This window comes from Anoplopoma fimbria, chromosome 8 (genome assembly GCF_027596085.1).
Source record: "Anoplopoma fimbria isolate UVic2021 breed Golden Eagle Sablefish chromosome 8, Afim_UVic_2022, whole genome shotgun sequence".
NCBI lineage: Eukaryota > Metazoa > Chordata > Actinopteri > Perciformes > Anoplopomatidae > Anoplopoma > Anoplopoma fimbria.
Genome location: NC_072456.1, coordinates 25,937,424 through 25,960,722, shown reverse-complemented (window position 1 = coordinate 25,960,722; position 23,299 = coordinate 25,937,424). Strand labels below are relative to the sequence as shown.

At 39.2% G+C, this 23,299-nt stretch overlaps 1 protein-coding gene across 1 annotated transcript; it reads left to right on the top strand.

The window, feature by feature from the left end:
- The first annotated feature begins 7,051 nt into the window (after window positions 1-7,051).
- LOC129094941 (protein-glutamine gamma-glutamyltransferase K-like) lies at window positions 7,052-21,564 on the top strand. Its single transcript, XM_054603251.1, has 13 exons — window positions 7,052-7,322; window positions 7,432-7,623; window positions 12,979-13,230; window positions 14,243-14,361; window positions 14,446-14,553; window positions 15,774-15,951; window positions 16,908-17,046; window positions 17,149-17,341; window positions 19,527-19,680; window positions 19,770-20,054; window positions 20,892-21,052; window positions 21,149-21,285; window positions 21,369-21,564. Exons 1-13 carry the CDS (start codon window positions 7,052-7,054, stop codon window positions 21,526-21,528), a joined length of 2,349 nt encoding a protein of 782 aa, XP_054459226.1. The 3' UTR covers window positions 21,529-21,564.
- The last annotated feature ends 1,735 nt before the right edge of the window (window positions 21,565-23,299 follow it).

Sequence of the window (23,299 nt, the reverse complement as noted above, 5' to 3'; positions counted from 1 at the left end):
GGTTCCCTCAATAAAAAGCCAATTGTATTTTGGATTAGTGCAGAACATATACTCATAAACAGACATTTATGATACTTAGACGTTTTGTTAATCAAGATAATCTTCACATCTAAACAACTTTTATGATTTTTGAAGCTTGAATACAATCAGCAGAAGTAAAACCCTAAGATAACCAAGTCAATGAGGTTTATCCTTTGTTTATCCTTGCGTGGGCCTCTGCGACCTATCAGCACGCACACAAGTGTTTAGCGCTCTGTTCGTTGCCATATTCTTTGATCTGCCAAAGGGGATGAATAAAATATTCTGTGAAGAAGCAAAAAGTCAATGAGTGATACCAACAAAAATATATTTTTTAATTGGATTTTGGATTATTACAGAAAACTATTTTTGTGAAACAAACTTGTATGATACTTAAACATTCTGTGCACCAAGATAATCTTCACTATGAACTCCACTTTGATGATTTTTTGATGCATGAACACAATCAGCAGAAGTGAAAAGCTAACGTGAGGCTATTAAGGAACTACACCACGGTCGCGTGACTTAAAACATTAAAATCTCTTCAGTTTTTGTTAAACACAGACCTTATTTCAGGCATCTAAAGAAAAAACACATACAAACAACACTTAAAGACGAGGGAACAGGAAGTGCAAAACAATTAAAACTAGTTACCACAATGGATGAGAACCATCCAGTAGTTATTGAAGGATTTCACTCAAAACCACGAATTTCAACCTCATGGTGTGCTAGAGGAAAAGGGAGATTCTTCATCCTCTGGGAACCATGAATGTGTGTGAAAAATGTCATGGACAAAGTAACAGAAAGACCAACATCACTGTAATCCCCTTAAACCACATCACTGGCATTGTTAAAACAGGCTAGTCCAAGCTTCCAGTCCAAATATCTACAGTACCAGTCAAAAGTTTGGACACACCTTCACACACATTTTCTACATTGTAGATTAATATTTAAGACATCCAAACTATGAAGGAACACATGTGGAATTATGTGGTAAACAAACAAATGCTCAACAAACCAGAATATGTTTTATATTTTAGATTCTTCAAAGTAGTGTCGTATCTTTCATGCGACAGTGCTGTTGAAGTGATGAGGAAGGATGCTCCGCGGACACTGTTCTTGCTGGTATAATAAAGTTTATTACAAACAAGCAACACATGTCATGACGGACGTCTAGAGCGCCCGGAGGTCTCGAGTCGAATCTGTGAGTTCCCTGACTTTCGAGCTCTTACACCTCCTTATATAGTGTACATGTTATTCACATTTGGGCTGAAGTCAAGACCTTGTATGGGGCTCCGATATTCTATACATTTGCCCTTTGGCCCCTTCGGCCCCTGGTATCCCGCACAACTGCTTCCTATATATCATATAAGACAAGAGCACTGGGGGCCTTTGTTGTATTGTGCAAGGCCTGAAAATATACCACAGTAGTTAAATGAGAAGGTGTCCAAACTTTGGACTGCTACTGTATCTAAACTAATATTTCATAGGCATGTAGGGTGAGGTGTGAAGCTGTTATGCTGCTCCTCCCTTTGTTTATTTTTTCTGTTTCTGATGTCATCACAGACATATTTGTGAAATACTTGACACTAGCATCCCTCTAAATGATGCAATAAAACCAGGCTGCTTTTGTTCAGAGCTGAGCCCTCGCAGTGAGAACCGACTCAACCAGTCGGTGTGGATAACTCATCCTATCTGTTAGACTTTACGAGGAAGTAGAAGGACCTTTCTGTGAACAAGGAGTGGACCATCCCACACACTCAGCGATAACATCAATCATGGCTGAATTCCGTTACGCTGCTTCAGTCTCCTGTCATGACTCACTGAGATATTTGTATAGTGTAGTATAGGTGTCATGCTTTTTGCTTTTTCACATTTGATTTAATTTTATGTCCCTAGATAGTGGAGAGCTGTTCTTTCTAAATAGGGTTTATAACCTACTTTTAATAAATGAGTGAATGGGACTGAAGCCAATAAAAATAATAAAAATAATGAAGGCGAGACATTGGAGGCAAAAACATGTTTTCCACACCTCAGTCAATGTCGTGATTTTGTTCTATTTTTCTTCCATAACATGTTTTCTTTCAGACTAGTGGAAAGAAAACTTCCAAAATACTAATTTAAGTGTGTATTTAACCACATTGTCTATTTGCGTCTGTAGATTTCTCCTAAATTAACCAATGGTTACCATTAGATAATGCCTCATTTGCATATTTAAACATAACATTTCAGAAAACTTGTAATACAAAAAATATTAATCAACTGGTGAAGTTTCATGTTGATATCTATTAGTTATTTTTTTTACCCTATTCACCTGTAGAGTCTTCAACATGTATGTAATTTAACTAAACATATCTTTAAAGGACGTTTTCTCTAAATGAGTTTTTTCTCAGACTCTGATCCAGAAATCTCCACTTCAGTAGCTCTTACATACACCAAACTTTACAGCTTCATTCCTCTCTATATTCTGAAGGTTAACACAGAGGGGTTTGTTCAGATATCATTCATAGTCTGATTTATACAACTTTTATTAACTAAAAACATGTAGAGAATTGGTTTTTTTCAATGGCTCGAGACAGTATTTTCAGTTTTAAGTGATAAAAAAGATATCCTAAATTCCTTCTGTGAAAACATTTGATTCTAATATTCAGATATCTGTTCTGGAAATGTATTAAAAGTAACATATTTTAAATATAATATTGCCTCATTTGCATATTTTAACTTAACATTTCAGAAAACTTGCAATACAAAAAAGAATTGTCTCAATGTAAGTAATCAACCTGTGAAGTTTAATATTGATATCTATTAGTTCAATATTTTTTACTCTATTCACTTTTCGTGTCTCATCTTTTCTATCACGCCTGTACTACTGAAGGTGAACGGTAATTAGACATCATACCGAGTTCAAATAAATAATAACTATAATTTAGTTTAGTTATATCACACCTCTGCTGCTTCATATTAGGGTTTAAATGTAACCATTCCAGTGGTTGCTTGGCTCCAGGCCTAAATGTTTTCAGCTGTTGCTTTTGGCGGAATAAGTGACCTGACTGCTGTGAGTGCGGCGGGAGGGCGTGTCCTCACCGTCTCAGCTCACAAGTGTTTAAAAGGAGGTTCTGAGCTCGAAGGGGCAAAGACGCAGCTCAACAGAAGATCTTCCTCCTCCGGTCTGCATGGTCTCACTTCTTCTGCCCTCCAACTACGTGAGTGTGAACCAGCTGTTTCACGCGTGTCTCTGTTTGCTCGTTGATTTATGACTTTACCTTTGTTGAACTCACCTTTAAACTTCTCTCCTGAGCAGAGTACTTGGGAGATTTCATGCCCAAGCGATTCACACGATTTATAAGAAAAGGAGACAAAGTTTGTGTGCTGTCATGCCAGGATTATGCAGATAATAGTTTCCATTTCATGCATGATTAACAACACTGTTCTGATCTGTTCCCTGAATGGATTTACATTCTTCTCTCACAACTGCATGTTATAACATAAATCATTCATCCCACTGTTTGACTGGGAGGGATCTCCTCCTTCACTAAAACATGCAATATATCACATGTGACTCCCAGCAACATCTTTGCTAATCGAATGTAGCAAACCAGTACGATAAAGCGATATTTGTGAGGCGTTCGGGGTCAAAACATTTGCATTTCTTGTCTCAGGGTCAAATAAAAAGTCAGAGTTTGTGTGTTCAATTCCCTGTGAATGCTCTGCTTCTGACCCGACCAGTGAAGCGTCCTTTGTTTCCCCCCTTGTTGTTGTTTTTCGATGAAATGAGTGGCCCCCGAGGCCCCGAGGCCCCGAGGCAACGGGTCATGAGTGTAGCCGAGGGGTGTTAACTGGATCACCACCCTCCTCGAGGAAAATATCCAAACTTTGGATCAATAGCACATGTTTTTTTTTTTTTTTTTTTTTACATCTGCTGCTGACGTCATTGCAGTGAACTTCATTTGACATTTGACCGGATTTTTCTAGATCTGTGCCATAGATATATATATGTCACCCATTGGTTTGTGGACTGAGGTTTTGAGGCCTCAATGTCAGCATTTTGGGCCGTCGCCATCTTGCTTTTTTGCAACCAGTGAACGGAAGTTACCACTACTGCTCTCGTAGCAATAGCGACCTCCCAATCACAGTAAACCCCGCCCTAAAGCATCCCCTGCTTTATGGTCTGTTTGACTCTAAATGGAGCATCATTTACTAAATGAACATCATGCTGTATTGAAGAAGACTTGAAACTAGAGATTGAGACCATAAACTCATGTTTACAATGTTTACTGAGGGAATAAATCAAGAGAGAAGTAGAGTCATTTTCTCATAGACTTCTATACAACCAGAGGAGTCGCCCCCTGGTGGACAGAAGAGAGAATGCAGGTTTTAAGACACTTCAGCATTGAATTCACTCTTCAGAACTGAAGATTGACGTCTGATTTATACGAATAATTCAGTCGCACACAGCTGGGATGATCCTGCCATGTTTGATGCAGAGATGTGTGGAGGGAGCTGAGTAGTGAGGATGTCTCATGGGGATCTGGTATCACAGCAGGTTCAGCTGTCTTGCGTCCTCTCAACAACTTGTCACTCTCGGTTTGGTGAGGGTTGCACCTCCTCATCTCGCTGCGTTAGTTCACACGGATGTATATTCTATTTATTATGCAGTGATTTTGTTGATATAAGTGGGCGTGTGACATGCAAGCCGCCCGTAATATCAACCATAGAGCGCTCAATTCTTCTTCTGACGCCCTAATACTTTTGGCACTGAGGCAGGTGCTGTGGTGGGATTTCATTTTCACGTATAAACAGTTTGTGAGGGCCCACCCTGCTGCAAACTTTCACAACCTACTGAGGCTTTCCACTTATAATCATGGTAGGGGCTTGCAGATAAGAATGCATTAAAGACAAGAAACATAGTGATTGTTTGACTGCTTTATTAAATGCAAATGGGAGTAAATCGCCTGTATTCTATTAACTGAATATACTGCAGTTACTTTTACTAATGCTCATACAGTAGTAGTCAGCATGTTTATCAGGTTATTGTGGATTTATTTTACGCTCATTGTTTCGTTAAGCTGTCTTTAGCCTCATCTGTCAACAATACATATGACGCACAATCCTGAGGTGCACGAGGCGTTCCCTCACCTACTGTGATTTATTGTACTCTTTCTCAAAAGAATCATTCACAAATGAATGTGTAGCGAACTCATTGTCAGTCCTGCTATTGCTTCATCGGCTCACATAACATAATGAGCCACTGTTGCCGAGGAATGTAAAGTGCATGTGGGAGACGGTTTTCTGTGGGTTTGTAGTTTTGTTTGTTGACCGCTGGGATCGCTGCCAGAGAGACAATCAAATCAGAGTGAGGTGAGCAAAGGAGAGGCAAAATGAAAATATCTGTAGCATCCATCCCTGGCTTAAGTTTTGCAGAATCCGTGTGCATTTCCTGCTCAGATTCCTCGATGCTCTGAGAAATGGGAGCCTAATCTTTGGCGACAAAGCAGGGCGTTTTGATCTTGACACAAAATGTGTTTCGCGGTCCAGTTGTGAATCAGAGCACGTGCTCACCTCCCCAAGAAAACCTCCTGGATGCTTTTCACTGACTTAATAAATCAGATTGTAATTCAGCATCAGCGAATAGGCTCCAGAAGAGTCCCGATGGTATCACAGATTGATGCCATGAGGGGTGGTTCTCTGAATGAAGAGAGCTAAGGTGAACCATTGAAGATAGTTTATGTGATTTATTCTCAATATAGCAGCAATATTAGTGGATGAAATAATTATTTATGTGTTATATTCATTATAAAGTTCCTCTTTATAATGAATATGAAGAGGAATCCTGACGATTATCTGTTGTCGGCATATTATGTTACACAGGTAATACTAAAGAACAGAAAAGGTTTGCAGAGAAAATATCAGTAATGAATGTCATCCAATATCTTCTGAGCTATTTCGATATCATCAGAGACTGCCTGACTTTTTCATTTAATAACACATAATTTAAACTACAATCTGACCAGTCCATGCCTGTATTGAGGGCCAATGCCTTTATGATGGGTGCAGTACCACGTTTCATCCACCAAATGGAGACATAGATTGTGTTTTCACATGGAAGGCTGTTTTGTTGCTGGAGGAAAGCCGTGTGCAAATGCTCTTCCATGCCATGCAAATGAAAACAGACGACTTGAACTCGTAAACGAGCTAGAGAAATTGGAGTAGCCATTAGCACAACTTATAATCACAAAACGGCGAAGGTGAGACAAAAAGGGAAGTCTATCATTATTTCCTTCGACTGCTGGCTCAGTGAGTTTTGGTGATAGAGTTTTAAGACTGTTGGTATCATTGTGTTTATTTAGTTACTTGATTTTGGAGTTGTGTTTCATTTAGGTAAAAATGTTTATAATGAGCTTTTAGCCGAGCTTTTCTGTTATGTGGGTTTGCAAGATGACGATGCTACATGTTTAAAACGTTCTTATTAGTCTGTTGGGATGTGAACAAATGCCTGGGGCGCTCACTAATCACTGCTGTGGTTCTGGCTGCCAGGGTTAAGTAGTAAAGTATTACCTGTAATGGGGATTGTGTAATCATATAAAAAAAAAAAAATGAACTATTATTAGCCTGGATTACATAAAAAAAAAAAATGTGCAACAGATTATAGTTACATTGTCATAATGATTTATGGATAATGGAGTTTTATTCCTTTGAATTTACGTTGAAAAGGCTGGGAAGCACTTTAATAAATCAATACTTTTTGATTTTGAGTATTCTCAAGTTAATCATGTCTTTTAAGAAGGACTCAAATCAATAGTGTCTTAATCCCAGACTGATTCATCTCAGCTGTTCAATGTACGGAGAGCAATGAACTCATTTACAGATGAACTCACTGATGTAGTTTTAAACACAGTTTTAAGTGTGAAGACTCCTAGTAAAGAAGACAACCTCTTGAGCTCTTTAAAAAGCGGTTTGTATTTCAGGAAAATCAATGCATAATCAATGACGAAGCCCCTTGATTTCCTCATCGTGTTCACCTTTGCCTCTCAGGATGCCTGTAGAGACGCGATCAATCAGAGACAGATCTGCAGTGGGTCGGTTTCCGTCCGTCACTCTCGGACTTGGAGAAGACTCTGAGGAAAACAAGGAAGAGCCGGAAGAAGACGATGCCAAGAAAGAACATCCGTGTCGCAGTTGGCTTCGTAAAGTCTGCCCGTGTTGCTGTCCCAAGCAAGATGACGACATTGCCATCATTTTGGACCCGGGGATCGACGAGGATGAAAAGGATGAAGAGCCGCCGACGGGCGACAACGAGCTTGATGGTAACTGACATCTCGGAGAGCAAACAATTGTTTTATCAAACAAAGTAAATGCCAGACGTGAGATTGACTTCACTCTCGTTATTTGGTTTTGTGTTTTTTGTACCCGCAGAACTCCTCCTGAAAGTGCTATCTGTAGACCTGATGAAAAGCAAATCAGGGGTGAACCGCACAGAGCACCACACAGACCTCTACCAAAGTGATGACTTTATTATCCGCAGAGGAGAGACCTTCCAGATGTGGATTACCTTGTCTCGACCCTTTAGCCCCGACACGGACAAACTTCACCTGGAGCTTAAAACAGGTTAGTCCTTGACAGAAGCGGTCTGCTGCTTGTTGATTGGGAATTTGAACACTGCAGTTCACCTCTACTGCTTTTCAAACTTTTTCTGTGCGCCTGTGAAATCCACTGCAGTGAAGAACTTTTAAAGTGACAAAATACTTAAGTTACGTTAGGTTAAGGAAAAGATTGGTTTTTTTTGGTTAGATTAAGTCCGTTCTTAAATAAAAGTTACTGTCGTAGGTGGTGTTACCATAGTCGATTTCGCCGTCGCCATCAGGAATTACGGCCATTGACTTGTTGGTTTTTTCACAACCAGAAAACGGAAGTTAACATATTTTGGATGCGGAGGAGTGACGGAAAGACGCCGGATACGTCTGACCTGTCAATCACAGTAAGCCCTCCCTAAAGCATACCCTGCTTTATGGTCTGCTTTGACTTTGAAGGCTTAATTTTGTCTGTTTTTCCCCGTCAAGTCTTTTTCAATATGCTAATATTAAATGCACTATTATGAAACAAAGGTTAGATATCCTGTAAACAATTTGATTTGGCTGACAAAATATATATTCAAATGTGGATTTTCAAGATGTCCTGTTTTTTAAAAACAAATGAATCGTCTTTGTGTCCTCAGACATTTTAATAGAGCTTTCATCAGTAAATGATTTGTGAAAGCGCCAGCTTCACTACAGCGAGTATGAACAACACTTAACTGAGCTTAGGCGATTCAACAGTTTACCTCAGACTAAATGCCAGACGCTGCTCAGGGTCAATTGGATCTTGGTAATTGGTCCTCCGTCTGCACAAATTTATTCAAACTTTTGTTGAAACAAGTGCTGCAACCCACAAATTTGCTTCGCTGCTGGAATGAATAGTTTGGATGCGAAATATTCACAGGCGAGCATTTAGTTTTTTGACATTTATTTGTCTCGCTCCAGGTGTGTGAAGGTTTCAAAGTGTCTTGAAATGTCCGTTAAGTCACTTATGCGTCGCTGAAGGAGGTAACACAATAATGATGAATCAGCTGATGAAAGTTTTGCAATATTCATATATTTGCATTATTATGAACTGAATGTCTGTGGCGATGTTCCCAGGAAATAAATGCTTTATCTGATTTTTTTTTTGATAGTATACACAGAAATAATGGAACTAAGCATACAATTCTGAGAAAATGGCATTTTAATAAGGAATTTCAGAAGCAGCTTTCAGAATCCAGACGGTTAAACTCTGAGCACAATTTCATTGTTGTCACTCAAATAGAAATTCTAAATGAACCAGGAAAGAAAAACTGTTATCATGTTTTATGGTTCTTAATAGACACCAGAATAACACCATAAAGATAGAGACTTTCACAAATACACTGTGACTCCATAGGCAGCAGCCACGCTTATGAATACCTATTCAATTTATATGAATTTCCCACTTGACTGACCTGAAACTGGATGGAGGAAATCCATCTCGGCCCTCCGTGAAACCCCTTCAGATCTGCACATGATAATATATCAGACTGGCCTCTTTACCAGGCAGTCGGGGGGGAAAAGAGAGGAAGGTGATGGGTCGACGGCTGTGGGAGTAAACAAGATGTTCCAGCAAGAAGTTTTTCCCTTTGTATGCTCGTGTTAATTTGGCTGCTCATGTGTATGCGTCTGTGTGTGTGTGTGTGTGTGTGTGTGTGGAGTATCCAGACTTTGTGTGTGAGATACGTAGATTTACAGATAGGGAGGGAGGGAGAGAGAGGGAGTGATTTTTGGGTACTATTGCTATGGTAACAGTTGTGGTTGCTATGCTCCAGGGACAGAGTTTTTTCGGGTGCCGAGTCCTCAGTCCTGCTCTCTCACAAAAAAGAATAATCCAGTCTGCTGACAGCTGCCATCGATGCTGCCGCGACCAACTGTCTCTCGCTCCTTCTCTCATTGTGCTGAATGCAGAGAAGAACACACACCAATATGGATCCTGCAATTATAGCCAAGAGTGATAACAAGTGAAGCTTGAAGATTATAATTACTACGTCTCTTTTTACTGGAAGACTTGTGACCTTATGTTCATTGCTTAACACTGAGGAATATATAAAGTATACTGTCCACAATGTGGTTAAAAAAACGAGAGATCATGAATAATCATCCAATCATTAAAAAGAATCCATACCAGGAATATAGAGTGCTGCAGGAAAGAGTCCTAAAACCAGGAAATGAGTCTTCTTTCACTTTGTGTTCCCTCATTTTGAAGTCAATGATTTTTTTTAATGGGTTTCTGGTCAGATGTCTGAAATAAGTTTTGTGGTTAACACAAGCTAATCCACGCTACGTACTGTGGATGGGTCAAACAAAAAGCAGTCTCCGATCACAGACCAGCACTTTGTATTTATTTTACCCAAAGTATTTTTTTCATGGTTCACATGGATAACCGACAAATTGATTTTGTGTGATATCTATTAATCAAAGAACATTATTTTTGTATCTATAGCTACGAACGCTTTATGAGAACAGCGTGATGGTAACTTCTTGTTTTTTTTTTAAAGTCTTTTGAAAATCCTGTCACCACTCTCCTAACGGTGGATATTTCATTTCAAAACAGTTTAACAGGAAAGATCCATTTTCTCTGCTCATGATCTCCCTGTGCTCAGTCCGAAAAATTCATCCGCAGCGACATGAAGAAAATAACAGCCCAATTTCAAACTATAATGTGTTTTCTTTTTTAAATTCTACTGAGCTTCAGTGACGGTTTAATGTTCTGACTTTGTGGTTTGAGATTTGTTTCAAAGTCTGAAGCCAGAACACCTCACAGAATGAAAGTTTGGTGCAGATTGCTATTCTTAGAGTCTTTCCTGCTGCAGGGCTGGACATGTAAAGTTGCTTCTAAGGTGGTTAAAAAAACAGGATTTATCCCCTTTGGGAGCTTTGACGTATTGCCTCGTGGATCATGAGATATGTTTTGAGCGAAGTTGACATTTTACGCTGGGTTGATGGGCCTATTTCATGGCCGGGGGCAGTAACTTCCTGGCTGTAACCGTTTATTTAATAGACGGATATGACAGTGGCATTAAAGTTGTTGTTTAACTCTCTGCAAGAAAGCAAGAAAATAGCATTTCCCATGATATTAAAACTATTCCTGTGAGCAGAACTGAGAACGGCCTTCTGGTGGTTCAGAGGTTCATCCTCTGGTGAGCGTGAATGTGCTTGTAAAGCCAATGAAATCTGGCCATTATTTTCATTTTGCTTGTGCATATTTAGAATTTATCCTAATTCTGACGCAACAAGGAAAAAAAACATCCAGTCACAAACAAAAGCAGGCTTCACCATCTCGGTGGCTGTGATGCATTGCATGGCTGGTACGTTTCTGAACTGTTGTCTCATTCATTTATTTGCTGGCAGCTTCGGGATTCTATCGTCACACCCAGACATTAGTCCCTCCGTCCAAATAAACACCTCAGGGTGAAATTGCAGCGGAGTGGCTCGGTTCTGTTTAGACGTTTGTAAACACAGCATAAGAAAAGACAAGGTCACACCCAGTGAGGATCGAGGTCAACAAACAGGGAAGGCTTTAGTTTTCCACATTCGTTTTAGGGGGAAAGCTTTGGCAACCCATCAGCTGTGCAGTATTCCATTTTAGAGACTGTGAGTTTTTTTTATAATTAAAAAAACACACTTAGCACATTGAAGATTTCGGTTTCTATCTTTTTTTTCTCTGCAGAAGCCCCACAGTTTCCATATGCAATGTGTTTCCACTGAACAGTAGGGGTCCGCTCGACTCGACACGCTTCTGGCACCGAGTCAGTGTTGCCGGGGTTCTCATCTGATCGCCATGGCAACGCCGCTAGAAGCTGTTGTTTATACTATAGAGGGCCTCTGTAGATGGAGCGCGGGCTACGAAACAAAGGCGTCAATGCTCGGGCGCATTGTTCGTTGCAAAATTCCATTCTCCAAAATGCCAGAGGCAGTACAATCAGAATATTCTGTTTAGAAGCAAGAAGTCAACGAGTGTTAGAAAACGCCAGGAACCAGACTCCTTCTACAGACTGCAGAGATGATGTGTACTTGTAGATGATCCCGAGAAGTTAGCATCACTGTTGTTCCCTCAACAAAAAGCCAACGGATGATTGAATATAAAAAAGCTCTCTAGCAACCAAACGTTTATGATACTTGTATGTTTTGTTCAGCAGGATAATCTTCATGAATGAACACTTTTTTTTTTAAAAGCCTGAATAAAAAAAACTGAAGTAAAAAGCTAACGATAGGCTATAAAGGAACTACACCACGGTCACATGACTAGTGTTCTAGTGAGGACGTTTAGTCACATGACTTCACGTCTCCTCCGCTAAGCTAAAGGACTCCTTTATACAATCCCTGTAAAGAAAGTAGTCAAATATTAAATGCATCACAATGAAATGAAGGTTTAAAGGTTTAGTTATCTGTAAACAATTTGATTCAGCTGGCAAAATATTTTTTTATTTTTTTTTTTTTTAGATCTCCTGCTGTACGGCGTTTGAACACAAATTGGCCGTCTTTTTAATGCATTTTTAATAGAATTATTTTACTTCTTAATTTAAGTGAATTGCTTTAATCTAAATGTGAAATTCATGTTTGAAAAGCCCTGAGCATGTGCAGCGGTCACCTTTAGTTACAAATATTCTGAAGTTTACGACCAAGCACTGTGACCACTTGTGAAGCATTCTCGATATACGTACAATACGTGATGATGTCATCTTTTGCTTGTGCACCGTGACTCCATTGAAACTGCGAAGCCTTTACCTTGAACTAACCAAACAGAGGAAAGTCAGCGACAATTGTGGGATAGTTTTCCGGGCTTTTTGTCTGACCAATCCATGTTCTCTAGTTTTTTAATTGACTTTCTAGTACCGGCTCAGCTCGCTACAAACCTCGACTGAGATGGTACGAAAGTATACAGTCAATACAGTGGTACTATCCACATGTTTATCTCATGCAAAAGTGGAGTAGCGTCGTGCATCTTTATGCTGTGGAAATGTGCCAAGTGACATCAGCAATGTTTGTGACAGTTGGTGAAAGAACTGCAGCCAAGCAGCAAACTGCTGCCAGATTCTTGTTAAAGTACAGCTGCACTGAGATGAATCGGTGTGTGTGTGTGTGTGTGTGTGTGTGTGTGTGTGTGTGTGTGTGTGTGTGTGTGTGTGTGTGTGTGTGTGTGTGTGTGTGTGTGTGTGTGTGTGTGTGTGTCAGGACACTACGTTCCGGTTTCCTTCTGTTTGGTTTCTGTTTATTCAAACCTACCCTCCAGGATAGGAATGCAGGTGGGGCTCAGATCAAGGGAGGTGAATAAAACAAAAACACAGGGACTGAATGTTTCATGACCCTGTGTTTGCATAAAGAACAGCTTCCAAATGCTATATTCCTCTCACCTCGTCAGGGCCGGTGCCAACGGTGTCAAAGGGAACCCATGTGATCATCCCTTTGGTGGAGGATCTGGAGGACGGTCGTTGGGAGGCTGCCGTCGTGACACAAGATGACAAGAAGATAAAGCTGTCGGTGAATTCTCCTCCCACGGCCGTCATTGGCCGGTATGAACTCACGGTGGAAACAGATTGTGCAAGCGGCCAGGCTGTCTCTGTACATGACCCGGCTAATGACATCTACATGTTGTTCAACCCCTGGTGTGAAGGTAAACATGGGATTAATAAAGTAAGACTTATATAAGGATGATATCACTGGCCCTTTAAGAAAAAAACCTTATGGCATGCACTCTAAAATACCTGAAAGCATCACTTTTAAGTCCCTTTAATCCTTCTTACTAGTGTTCCTCTCAACACGCCCTCTGAATGAGGCAGAGCGTGCTTTAACAAGACTTTTAACATTTTTGCTCAAACAAAAATTCTCACTAAATCTTCCCAGACAAACTCAGAAACAAACTCAAAATAAACTTTTACCAAATGGACACTTAATGCAGGGATTTTGTATTTTAAATAGCAGACATATAAGATCTGTAATTGATACCAATAAAATCTATAAAATAGTGGGTAAAAAAAATAAGAAAATGTTAAGAGTTCTCATTTTCAAGATGTTATGTCATGTTTCTTGCTTTTAACAGGGATAATGCACAAAGAACATTAACCTGATATAAATCAAGGAAAGATGTATTTTCCCACTGTTTGGCAAATTATTTTGCTGTGATTTATAATAATAATGTATTATTATTATAAATCATATCTTGTTAAAATGGTTTTTCAACAATATTTCATACCATATGTATATTCTTTTTGTATTTTTTATAGTATTGTGACATTTTAATATTATATAGGTGGAAGTTTCAAATAATCCTGCCTCTTCCTGCACTGTAATATTATTTATCTATGTCATGTTTTTATATTTTTCAATTGTGCAAATACATTTAAAAAACTTGTAGGAATGGGAAGGGAGATAGAATGATAAAATAGTTAGAAAAATTTGACATTACAAGAAGATTAGATATTAGAATTCAACCTTTCCAGTCCCAACCTTTAATACAAAAAAGATTATATATGAAAAGTCTATCAAATACAGAACAGAGATTCTCAGTAAAAGTATACAAATACTGCCCACCCCACTACAATACTACAAATGTCTACAAGTTTGCTGTGCGAGTATTAGATGTTTTGTTAGATGGGAGTAAAATGTTCTTACTGGTTCTCCATCAGGTGACTCGGTGTTCATGGATTCTGAAGAGGAGAGGCAGGAATACGTCCTGAACGACATCGGACAGATCTACTACGGAACGGAGAACCAAATAGGAGTCCGGACGTGGAGCTACGGACAGGTGAGAGGGTTTCGTGATCTCTCAGTGATTAATGTATAGATTGAGCAACAGAAACTTGACTGTTTTCCTCTGTTTGGGTTTCAGTTTGATGATGGGATTCTTGATGCTTGTCTCTTTGTCCTGGAGAAGAGTGGAACTCCTCCGTCTGGATGGGGAGACCCGGTTAATGTGGTGCGAGTCATCTCGGCCATGGTGAGTCTGTTGTTCCACACCTGATCAGCCGACCTTTTGTTATTTCTCCTCACAATGTGCTGGTACAGAGAGGAAATCCTGCTCTGTGCCACGTCAAATCAAATCAACACATTCCACACATCACAGCAGTGGTTCAGCAGGAGACCTGGAGCTTCCTACGGTGTTTGATGATGGGTTTTTCTCCACCGCAAACTGGCCCATTTAGATAAAAAGGCTTTGGAAATGCTTAAATGTGAGCTACTGCCAAAAGTATTGACAACTATTGGCTGGATCGCAGTGACATTTTCTCCAGACATTCATTGTCCCCAGAGGAGGAATCCTATTGATCTTAGTGATCCCCAGACTCTTTGACATTTCTGGTTTCTGGTGATTCTTCTAGACAACTTGACTGTCATGATTTATATTGTTAACTTGGTGCAAACATTCCCTTCAGGATGAATTGTAATAATCCGCAGATTAGCTCCATCATCAGGTCAAAATTTTTAATTCGTCAGCTACATTCCCATCAACCTCAGCTTTACTTTCTGTTTAGTGATAATTAGCAAATGTTAGCAAGCCAACATACACAGCTGATGGATTTTTCTCCTTTTTTAGCACTACTGCAAACTGGTACATTTATACAGAAACGCCTTGGCAATGCTTAAATATGCACTTCTGCCATTGATATCATTGGAATTTACAAACTTAATCCTCTGACTTTTTATATGGCGCCATCAATTTGTTTAATTAGTCCAACACTTTAATTTTGGACAAATTACCTGTGAAACAAATGACATTGTGTTAGCACGCCTATTAAGATTGTGAGCATGGTTAACATTACCTGCTCAACATTAGCATGTTATATTTTTGTAGCACAAAGCACACGTTTTCATATACTTATTTCCATTTTTATCATAACTGCTCCATGTTTTTATCTTTTTTTTATTCTAAAATGGAACGACTGTAACAAAACCAATATTCAAAACCGAGGAACAATAAAGTATATTTGATCTGATGTTAGCAGGCTATTGTTAGCATTTAGCTCAAAGCACCCACATAAAAATACAAATTATCAATTGTTTCTTTGGCTTTATTGACTGTAATTGAAATGTTTAACTAAATGTTGTTGCTAACCAATGAAAACTATTGGCACAGAAGGTGCAGGGTTTTTATTTTTCTTGGAACCGAGTTTATAGCCTAAAACTCAGAAGTATAATTGACCACATTCTTCATCTCTCCAGATCAACTCTCCTGATGACCTCGGAGTTGTGGAGGGGAACTGGTCCGGAAACTACCCAGCTGGAAACAGTCCAACCATCTGGAGTGGAAGTGTAGAAATCCTGAAAGAATACCATAAAAACAACGGCAGCCCGGTGAAGTACGGACAGTGCTGGGTGTTTGCTGGCGTATTCACCACAGGTCAGCTGATTTTTGATGTTTTTGTAACAATTTATAATTAATAATTCTAATTAAATTATAGCTAATTAAATTAGAGCTAATTAAACCTACGTTAATAGTTACTTTACTGTTAACAAACAATAAAATGATTATTCATGTTTAATAAGTATTAGTAATGCTATAATTTATGTTATTTTAACAGTTTCTTTATGCAAACTTTATAACATTTTATATACTATATTAAGTTTTTTTAAATAATTACCAAATCAATTTTAAACATTTGAGAAATTGTTTGTAAAACATCTATAAACATTATGGACCACACATTTGTAACACTTTGTTCATTGGTTAATAATAGATTTCTGTTCCATCTATCTATGTAATGTTTATAGATGTTTTACAAACATTTCTTGAAGGTTTACAAATCATTCGGTAATCATTAACAAAATATTTAATATAGTATATACAATGTTATAATGTGTGCAACAAGAAACTGTTGAAATAACATAGATTATAGCATTATTAATAATAAACTGCTAATAAATAGTGAACTAATGTTGTAATTGCCTCACAATTTATAAACAAATTATTTAATAAAACACAAACTAATGAAAGAATATAATAAAATATAGCAAAATATTTAGATTAATAATAATTAAAACCTTTTTAAATATCCTTTTAATTGTTTGTTGACAGTAAAATAACAACATGTATTAACTAAAATAACATAAAATAATAATAATAATAAATAATATTTTAATTAGAATTTCAATGTAAATTTATGACATGTATTAGCTAAAGTTTGATTAACTGTCAATTAACCATTTATTAATGATGGTTATAATAAAGTATTACAGTGTTTTCTTCTCATGTGTTTATGTGACTTGTTTTTTTTTATAGACCATTAAATGTCACACATTTATTGACCACTGACGCCACATCTCTCCAGTTATTGACCACTGACGTTCTCTCTCCAGTTTTACGGTGTTTAGGCTTTCCCAGTCGAACTGTGACCAACTTCAGCTCAGCTCACGACACAGATGTCTCCTTGACAACAGACGTGTACCTGGACGAGAACCTGGAACCTATAGAGCACCTCAACGGCGACTCTATCTGGTATGTCCTGTCACCATCACTGTGATGCCGCCTTGCAGTGACACATTTTTTGTTCCCGCTCTCTAGTTTATTAAAGCCTGACCTTCCAGTTTCTCCCCAAAGGAACTTCCACGTGTGGAACGACTGCTGGATGTCTCGTCCAGACCTGCCTGCAGGCAACGGAGGCTGGCAGGCCGTCGACGCCACTCCTCAGGAGACCAGTCAAGGCACCTTCCGCTGCGGCCCTGCTTCTCTCACCGCCGTCCGCAATGGTCAGGTCTTCCTCAAACACGACACTCCGTTTGTGTTCGCTGAGGTTTGTGGAATATATATAGTTTAACTTAAAAGATTTGTTAATATGTTAACATTGGGGCCTGTCAGTACCCGATCCGTTCTGTGCATGTGCGTACTTATTCCTGCCCGATTTGTACCACGCATGTGTGAACATTTGAAGGATTTCTTCTTCTGAGTAGTTTTACGGACATCGGCATCCCTAAATCCTGACATGGATCACCGCGATCTCCTGAACTAAAATGTAAATGCCAATATGTACATATATGTGTATGTATGTATATACATACACATATATGTATATATCTAAAAATTACTTTTAAACATATATAAGATAGAAATTTGCATATATCTTTACCAAATATGAGCTCTCTCTGTAGAAGGAGAAGTTTCTGCCAATGTTTCTCAAATAATGGAACATCTGTCTGTAGGGCATAGCTTCAAATTTCAAATTCGATCGCCAAAACAAAAGAGTATTAAAGAGTCAGTTTTTGTCGGTCCGGTCCAGAGGGTCTGGTCCAGGTCCGGTCAACAACCAACTATAACTCAAAGCATATAAAAATAACGAAAATACTCGTAAATAGTCGTAAAATAAGTTACATACTGCGCATGCACTGATATTTACGCATGCGCAGAACGGATCGGGTACTGACAGGGCCCAATGGGAGCACCAACACACACACACACACACACACACACACACACACACACACACACACACACACACACACACACACACACACACACACACACACACACACACACACACACCGACAGTCGTCTCTCACCCTTCACTCAGTCTGTCAGGCAGAGAAACAGCTGCTAGAAATAGGATTTATTTTCTGAGGCAGGTTGTGTCGGAGTAAAGAACCAGCATTCCTGTTACAGCCATCGAGTTTTATTTCCAGTTCACTCATTTAACATTTAAACGGTAGCAGGAGGGGAGAAGTCGACAAGACATTCTGGCAAATGTACCTTAAACTTGCGGTCATAATTAACTAAATATTGTACTTTACTTTGCTATTATTGTCTAATGAGAGGTGAGGACCAAAATCCTACTTCAAGGATTTTCTTTTTTCTTGAGATGACAACAACAAAATGTGCAACAATCATATTAAAATAATATAAAATGATAGCCCATAAAAACAAATTAGCTAACATGTGGAAATAAATGAATAAAATACTTTAGCATATTACCATATATGTAAATATATCACATATCATTCACCCATTCACACACTGATGACAGGCTACCATCAAGGTGCCACCATCAGACTCTAACTAACATTCATCATCCAGTCCACACCGATGGCAAGCCTTCAGGAGCAACTTGGGGTTAAGTGTCTTGCCCAAGGACACATCGACTGCCGAAGCCGGGTATCGAACACATGCACTCACACACACCCACACACCCTCTATACACACCAAACAGATCTATCAGAGAATAACTCATAATAATAAGTGTTGCTGTATTTGCTATTTGGGATTTTTCGGAGACATCTTCCTATAAAGGAAGGAATCTCTGTGTCTCTATCTGTTAGTCCTTTGTTTATCTTAAGAACCGCTGATCAGATCTACTTCCGACTTGAGTGTTTTGCTGCGGACCCCATAGAGTGCTTTGACACATTTGGTGCAATTTTTCATAAATAAACTTAGCATAAACAACCGATCAGTGCTTTGTGTAGCTTCGGGGGCGGAGCTTCAGGGCTCTGAGCATGTCGATCACAGCGGTGTCTTTCAGGCTTATTGACTGCAGATCACTTTTGGTGTTGGATTGCTACCAACACTAAAACCAAATTTATCTTCACTTCCCTGAAGCACATCTGGAACCCCTCTGTTCCTGCTCTCTCTCAGCTAATAAAGGATGCAGAGGGGGGGTCGCCGTTAAACAAAGGGGGATGTTTTTGATGTAAATGATTTTGGTGAATCTTAAAAGAGAACTCCGGAAACTCTGTATTGCACTATAAAAGTTTGCAGGACTTGCAAAGAAGGATCAAAATAGTTGCAGGAGAAAAACACTCTAAAACACAGTTTTTCCTCACATACTTTGACCTACAGATGTGAACAGATGATCTTTGGTTTGATAAGGCGTGTCCTGTGTACTAATCATGAGCCATATGGCAAACATCAAACGATGCATGGCGTTTCCCATCTGTTCAGGGCTTTGTTTTCTAACTCTCTCTCTCTCTTTTGCTTTGTGCCTTCTTAAGGTGAACAGCGATAAAATCTACTGGCAGAGGAACATAGATGGGACCTTCAGTCAGATCTTCAGTGAGAAAAAATCGGTGGGCCACTTGATCAGCACGAAGGCTGTTGGCACTGATGAACGCAGAGATATCACAGACTTGTACAAACACCCTGAAGGTATCATCAAACTAAATGAACACCAGTGGAGATCACACGATCCAAGGTATTTGTACTTTATTGAACTCAACATTACCGGTCATTCTCAGGCTCAGTGGCAGAACGCATTGCTGTGGAGACGGCGTGTAGCTATGGCTCCAAAGCAGAGGCCTACTCTCCTCCGACGGCACAGGACGTCTCCGTAGAAGTGACCATGGATGGCGAAGGGCCGCGAATGGGAAAAGATGCAGATCTGACCATCACGTTGCGAAACAGCAGCTCCGAGAAACGCAGCCTCAGCCTGCACAGCCAGGTGGCCGTCATGTACTACACCGGCGTCCACAAGTCCACCGTCAGGAAGGACCAGACAGACCTGGACCTGGAGCCCAATGAAGGTGAGTGGAGCTTCCTGGCTTTAGCAAGAATATGGCACACTGGCATCAACGGAGGGTCTTTTTCACAATCAAAAAGTGCATCTGCGATTGTATTTCCTTGGTGGAAACTTCTGCAAACTGCAAAATATACAACATTGTGTTTTCATCACGCTTAAAGGAAGAGTTTGGCATTTTGGGAAATAGAATTATTTGCATTCTAGCCAGGAGTTAGATGAGAAGATCGAGATTACTCTCATGTCTGTCCAAAGGTATAACTTGTAACTTTTCCGCATTAAAATGTCTAAAGTTTGTTGAGTTTTGTTCTGACATTATCCCAAATATTTTGCTTAGCTTAGCACAAACACTGGAAACAGCACCTACAGTCCCAGACCTCTAAAGCTAAATCATTTACACAGGAACTGGTATTATACATATAAATCAAGGGTCCAGGTTGACTGATGTTGTTGAATTTGGACAGAGCCAGACTTGCTGTTTGCAGTTTTTGTGCTAAGCTAAGCTAACTATTTACCAGGAAGAAATGAGAGTGGTAACTGTATTCTCATCTAACTGTCAGCAAGAAAGCAATTATACTCAATACAATAATCTTAAACTATAAATAAAAAGCACTAAGGTTAAGATGGAAATACATGTTCTGTCTACTGTAATGTATTTGCAGTATTTGAGCTGGCATAGCTATGCATTTAAAAGACAAAAATAAGTGGTATTCTCATCTAACTCTCAGCAAGAAAGCAAGAACATCAAACTATTTTTGAACATTTTACTCAATACAATTCTTAAGATGAAAAGAATCAACAAGGTAGGTGGCAAATATAAACTCCTACCATCTCCTGTCTACAGTAAGGATTTTGGAGTGGGCCATGGCGTACAAAGACTACAAGGACCAGCTGGTCGACCAGGCGGCCCTGATGCTGACGCTGTCAGGCCGGGTCAAGGAAACGCAGCAGGTCCTCGCCACTCAGTTCAGTTTCCGCCTCAGGACCCCAGATCTCAGCATAACGGTGAGCCAAACAATGAATCACATAAATATCATTGGTCAGAAGGTGAAGATATGAATTCTGATCTGATTTTGTTTGTTTTTGCTGCTTCTTTTACAGCCAATCGGAAAGGCGGTGGTAGGAGAAAAAATGGCGGTAGAGATTTCCTTTACTAACCCACTACCACAGGTGCTGAAAGCGGTGATATTCCACGTGGAAGGACTCGGCCTCTTAACTGCTCATAAGATTCATTATGGGTGAGGGAATATACCTTTTTATATCATGCTCAGTTTTTGTGGTTTTCTGTGGTTTTCACTGTCATTTCCTGTCCTACCCTCAGAGATATTGGCAGTCAGGCATCCGTGTCTCTGACCGAGGAACTCGTCCCATCCCTGGCTGGACCGAAGAAATTAATGGCCTCACTGGACTGCAAGCAGCTCACACAGGTTCATGGTGTGACCAACATCACGGTGGAGGAAAAAAGCAACAGCGCGTGGTAGCGATCCGTTCATTAAAAAATGGACTACGAGAACAGAGAGACAGCTAATCATGACACATATGGAGAAGAAGGACAGAAGTTTTTATATTCTATGAAAATCAGTATTAGCTAAAAGTCACAATATTTTACACAATAATTGTACTTTTGTAAAAAACTGGCTCTACATTGAAATCTTGTTTTTAGGACTATTTGTATATAGATTATTTATTTTGTTTCAACAGTAATGATTGTTATTTAAATATCTTAATTCTGCTGCAAATGCTCTTGTATTATTTAAACAAAGACAATTTAAAACGTGGTCTTGAGTCTGGTGATTTATTGTGACAGTACAAAGCTGTTTGTTTCTGGTGTCACGAATGTTTGGCTGCCGTCGATTCAGAAGAGTTAATAACAGTGTTGCACTGCCATGATGGAGGGCTAACAGCAAAACAAAAAGAATATACTCTAAAGATAACAGCATTGACAGTTCAAATGCTGATGTGAAATAGTGAGCCACCAAAACGGAGAGAGCTTTCACAGGAAGAACCTGAAGCTGAAGTATAAAAATGAACTTATCTGCTCCGACCATTTCATCGAAGTTGAGTAAGTCTTGATTATCAAAGCTAGTTGGTGAATTCAAACGTATAGCTGGCATTAGGACTACTGATTATTATATTCAGCTTGTTTAACAAACAGGTAACCGACCTGAGAGCTAACATTTATATTTATTACTTCCAGCCTGGAATAAACAAAATGATCCTCTGGTTTAGCTAGCTAGCTTCATGTCAGGTTTTCATCTTGGCCATAACTATCAACGATGTCATCCCATTTATCGATATAAAATTTGAAAAAGAAATGCTATCAGTCAGATTTATCTTTACCTTTTTTGTGCGTTTTGTTCATAGACTGTATATTAAAAGTGGAAGGTAGAAAAAAAAAAATATCTATATATATATATATAAAAAAATGAAAAAGCTACCACAAAGATTACAGATATTAAAATAATGACATTGAATGCATGCTTGTTACGGAGCTAAATTTTTCATTCCCAATACAAAATTTCCTTGAGTCAATGTTCAATATTTATATGTTTTATATGAGATATGTTAACTTGTTTGAGTTGTTTGAGAAATCCTTGTTTACTTGTGTTCAGTCTTTCTGCTCGAGAAGGTTTTCAACTCTAATCTCTTTGTGGTTAATTATCAGTTCTGAAGAAGGGAATGTTTACTTGTTCATCAACAACATGATAATATGTTTTAATGATGTCTCTTGAGGGGGTGCATTTGATTTACATCTTTTTGGCAAAACCTGACCACTAATTGGCTCCAGATGGGGGAGATTGATGACACCTGGGTTAAAGTAATTATAGAGCTCCTCCCTGATTGGCTGCAGAGAGCAGGTAAGATGGGTATAAAAGGTCATGAAAGACAGCAATCTGGTTGGTCTGTGTTTTTCACTCTCCATGAAAATGGAGGACGGCCAGTGTGTTTTTTTTCCCGGAGGGTTTTTCTCATTAATTGTCTGCAAAGGACCCAAAGTGATAAACCTGTATGGTTTGTTCCTGCTTTATGTCTTCTTTTTTTCCCAACGCCTGCATGCTGGTCCATGCTTCCCACTCACACTACCAAGCGTCCTCAAGTTCAACATTGTGTTTTGAATAAGTCAACGAATATGCAAATGTTTGCATATGTGAGCCAATTTATAATTTGATAATTTCCCTCGTGTTTTATTTAAATCCCTGTCTCTTACAAAAGGACGTTCTTAAACAACTAAACTGCGTTCTCAATTATGTT

Bases quoted from the DNA above. Each gene is read 5' to 3' on its own strand.
- LOC129094941 (XM_054603251.1), top strand. From the start codon at position 7,052: ATGCCTGTAGAGACGCGATCAATCAGAGACAGATCTGCAGTGGGTCGG. The intron at 15,952-16,907 runs GTCAGCTGATTT...TTCTCTCTCCAG, and splicing joins TGCTGGCGTATTCACCACAG to TTTTACGGTGTTTAGGCTTT. The intron at 17,342-19,526 runs GTTTGTGGAATA...TGCCTTCTTAAG, and splicing joins CTCCGTTTGTGTTCGCTGAG to GTGAACAGCGATAAAATCTA.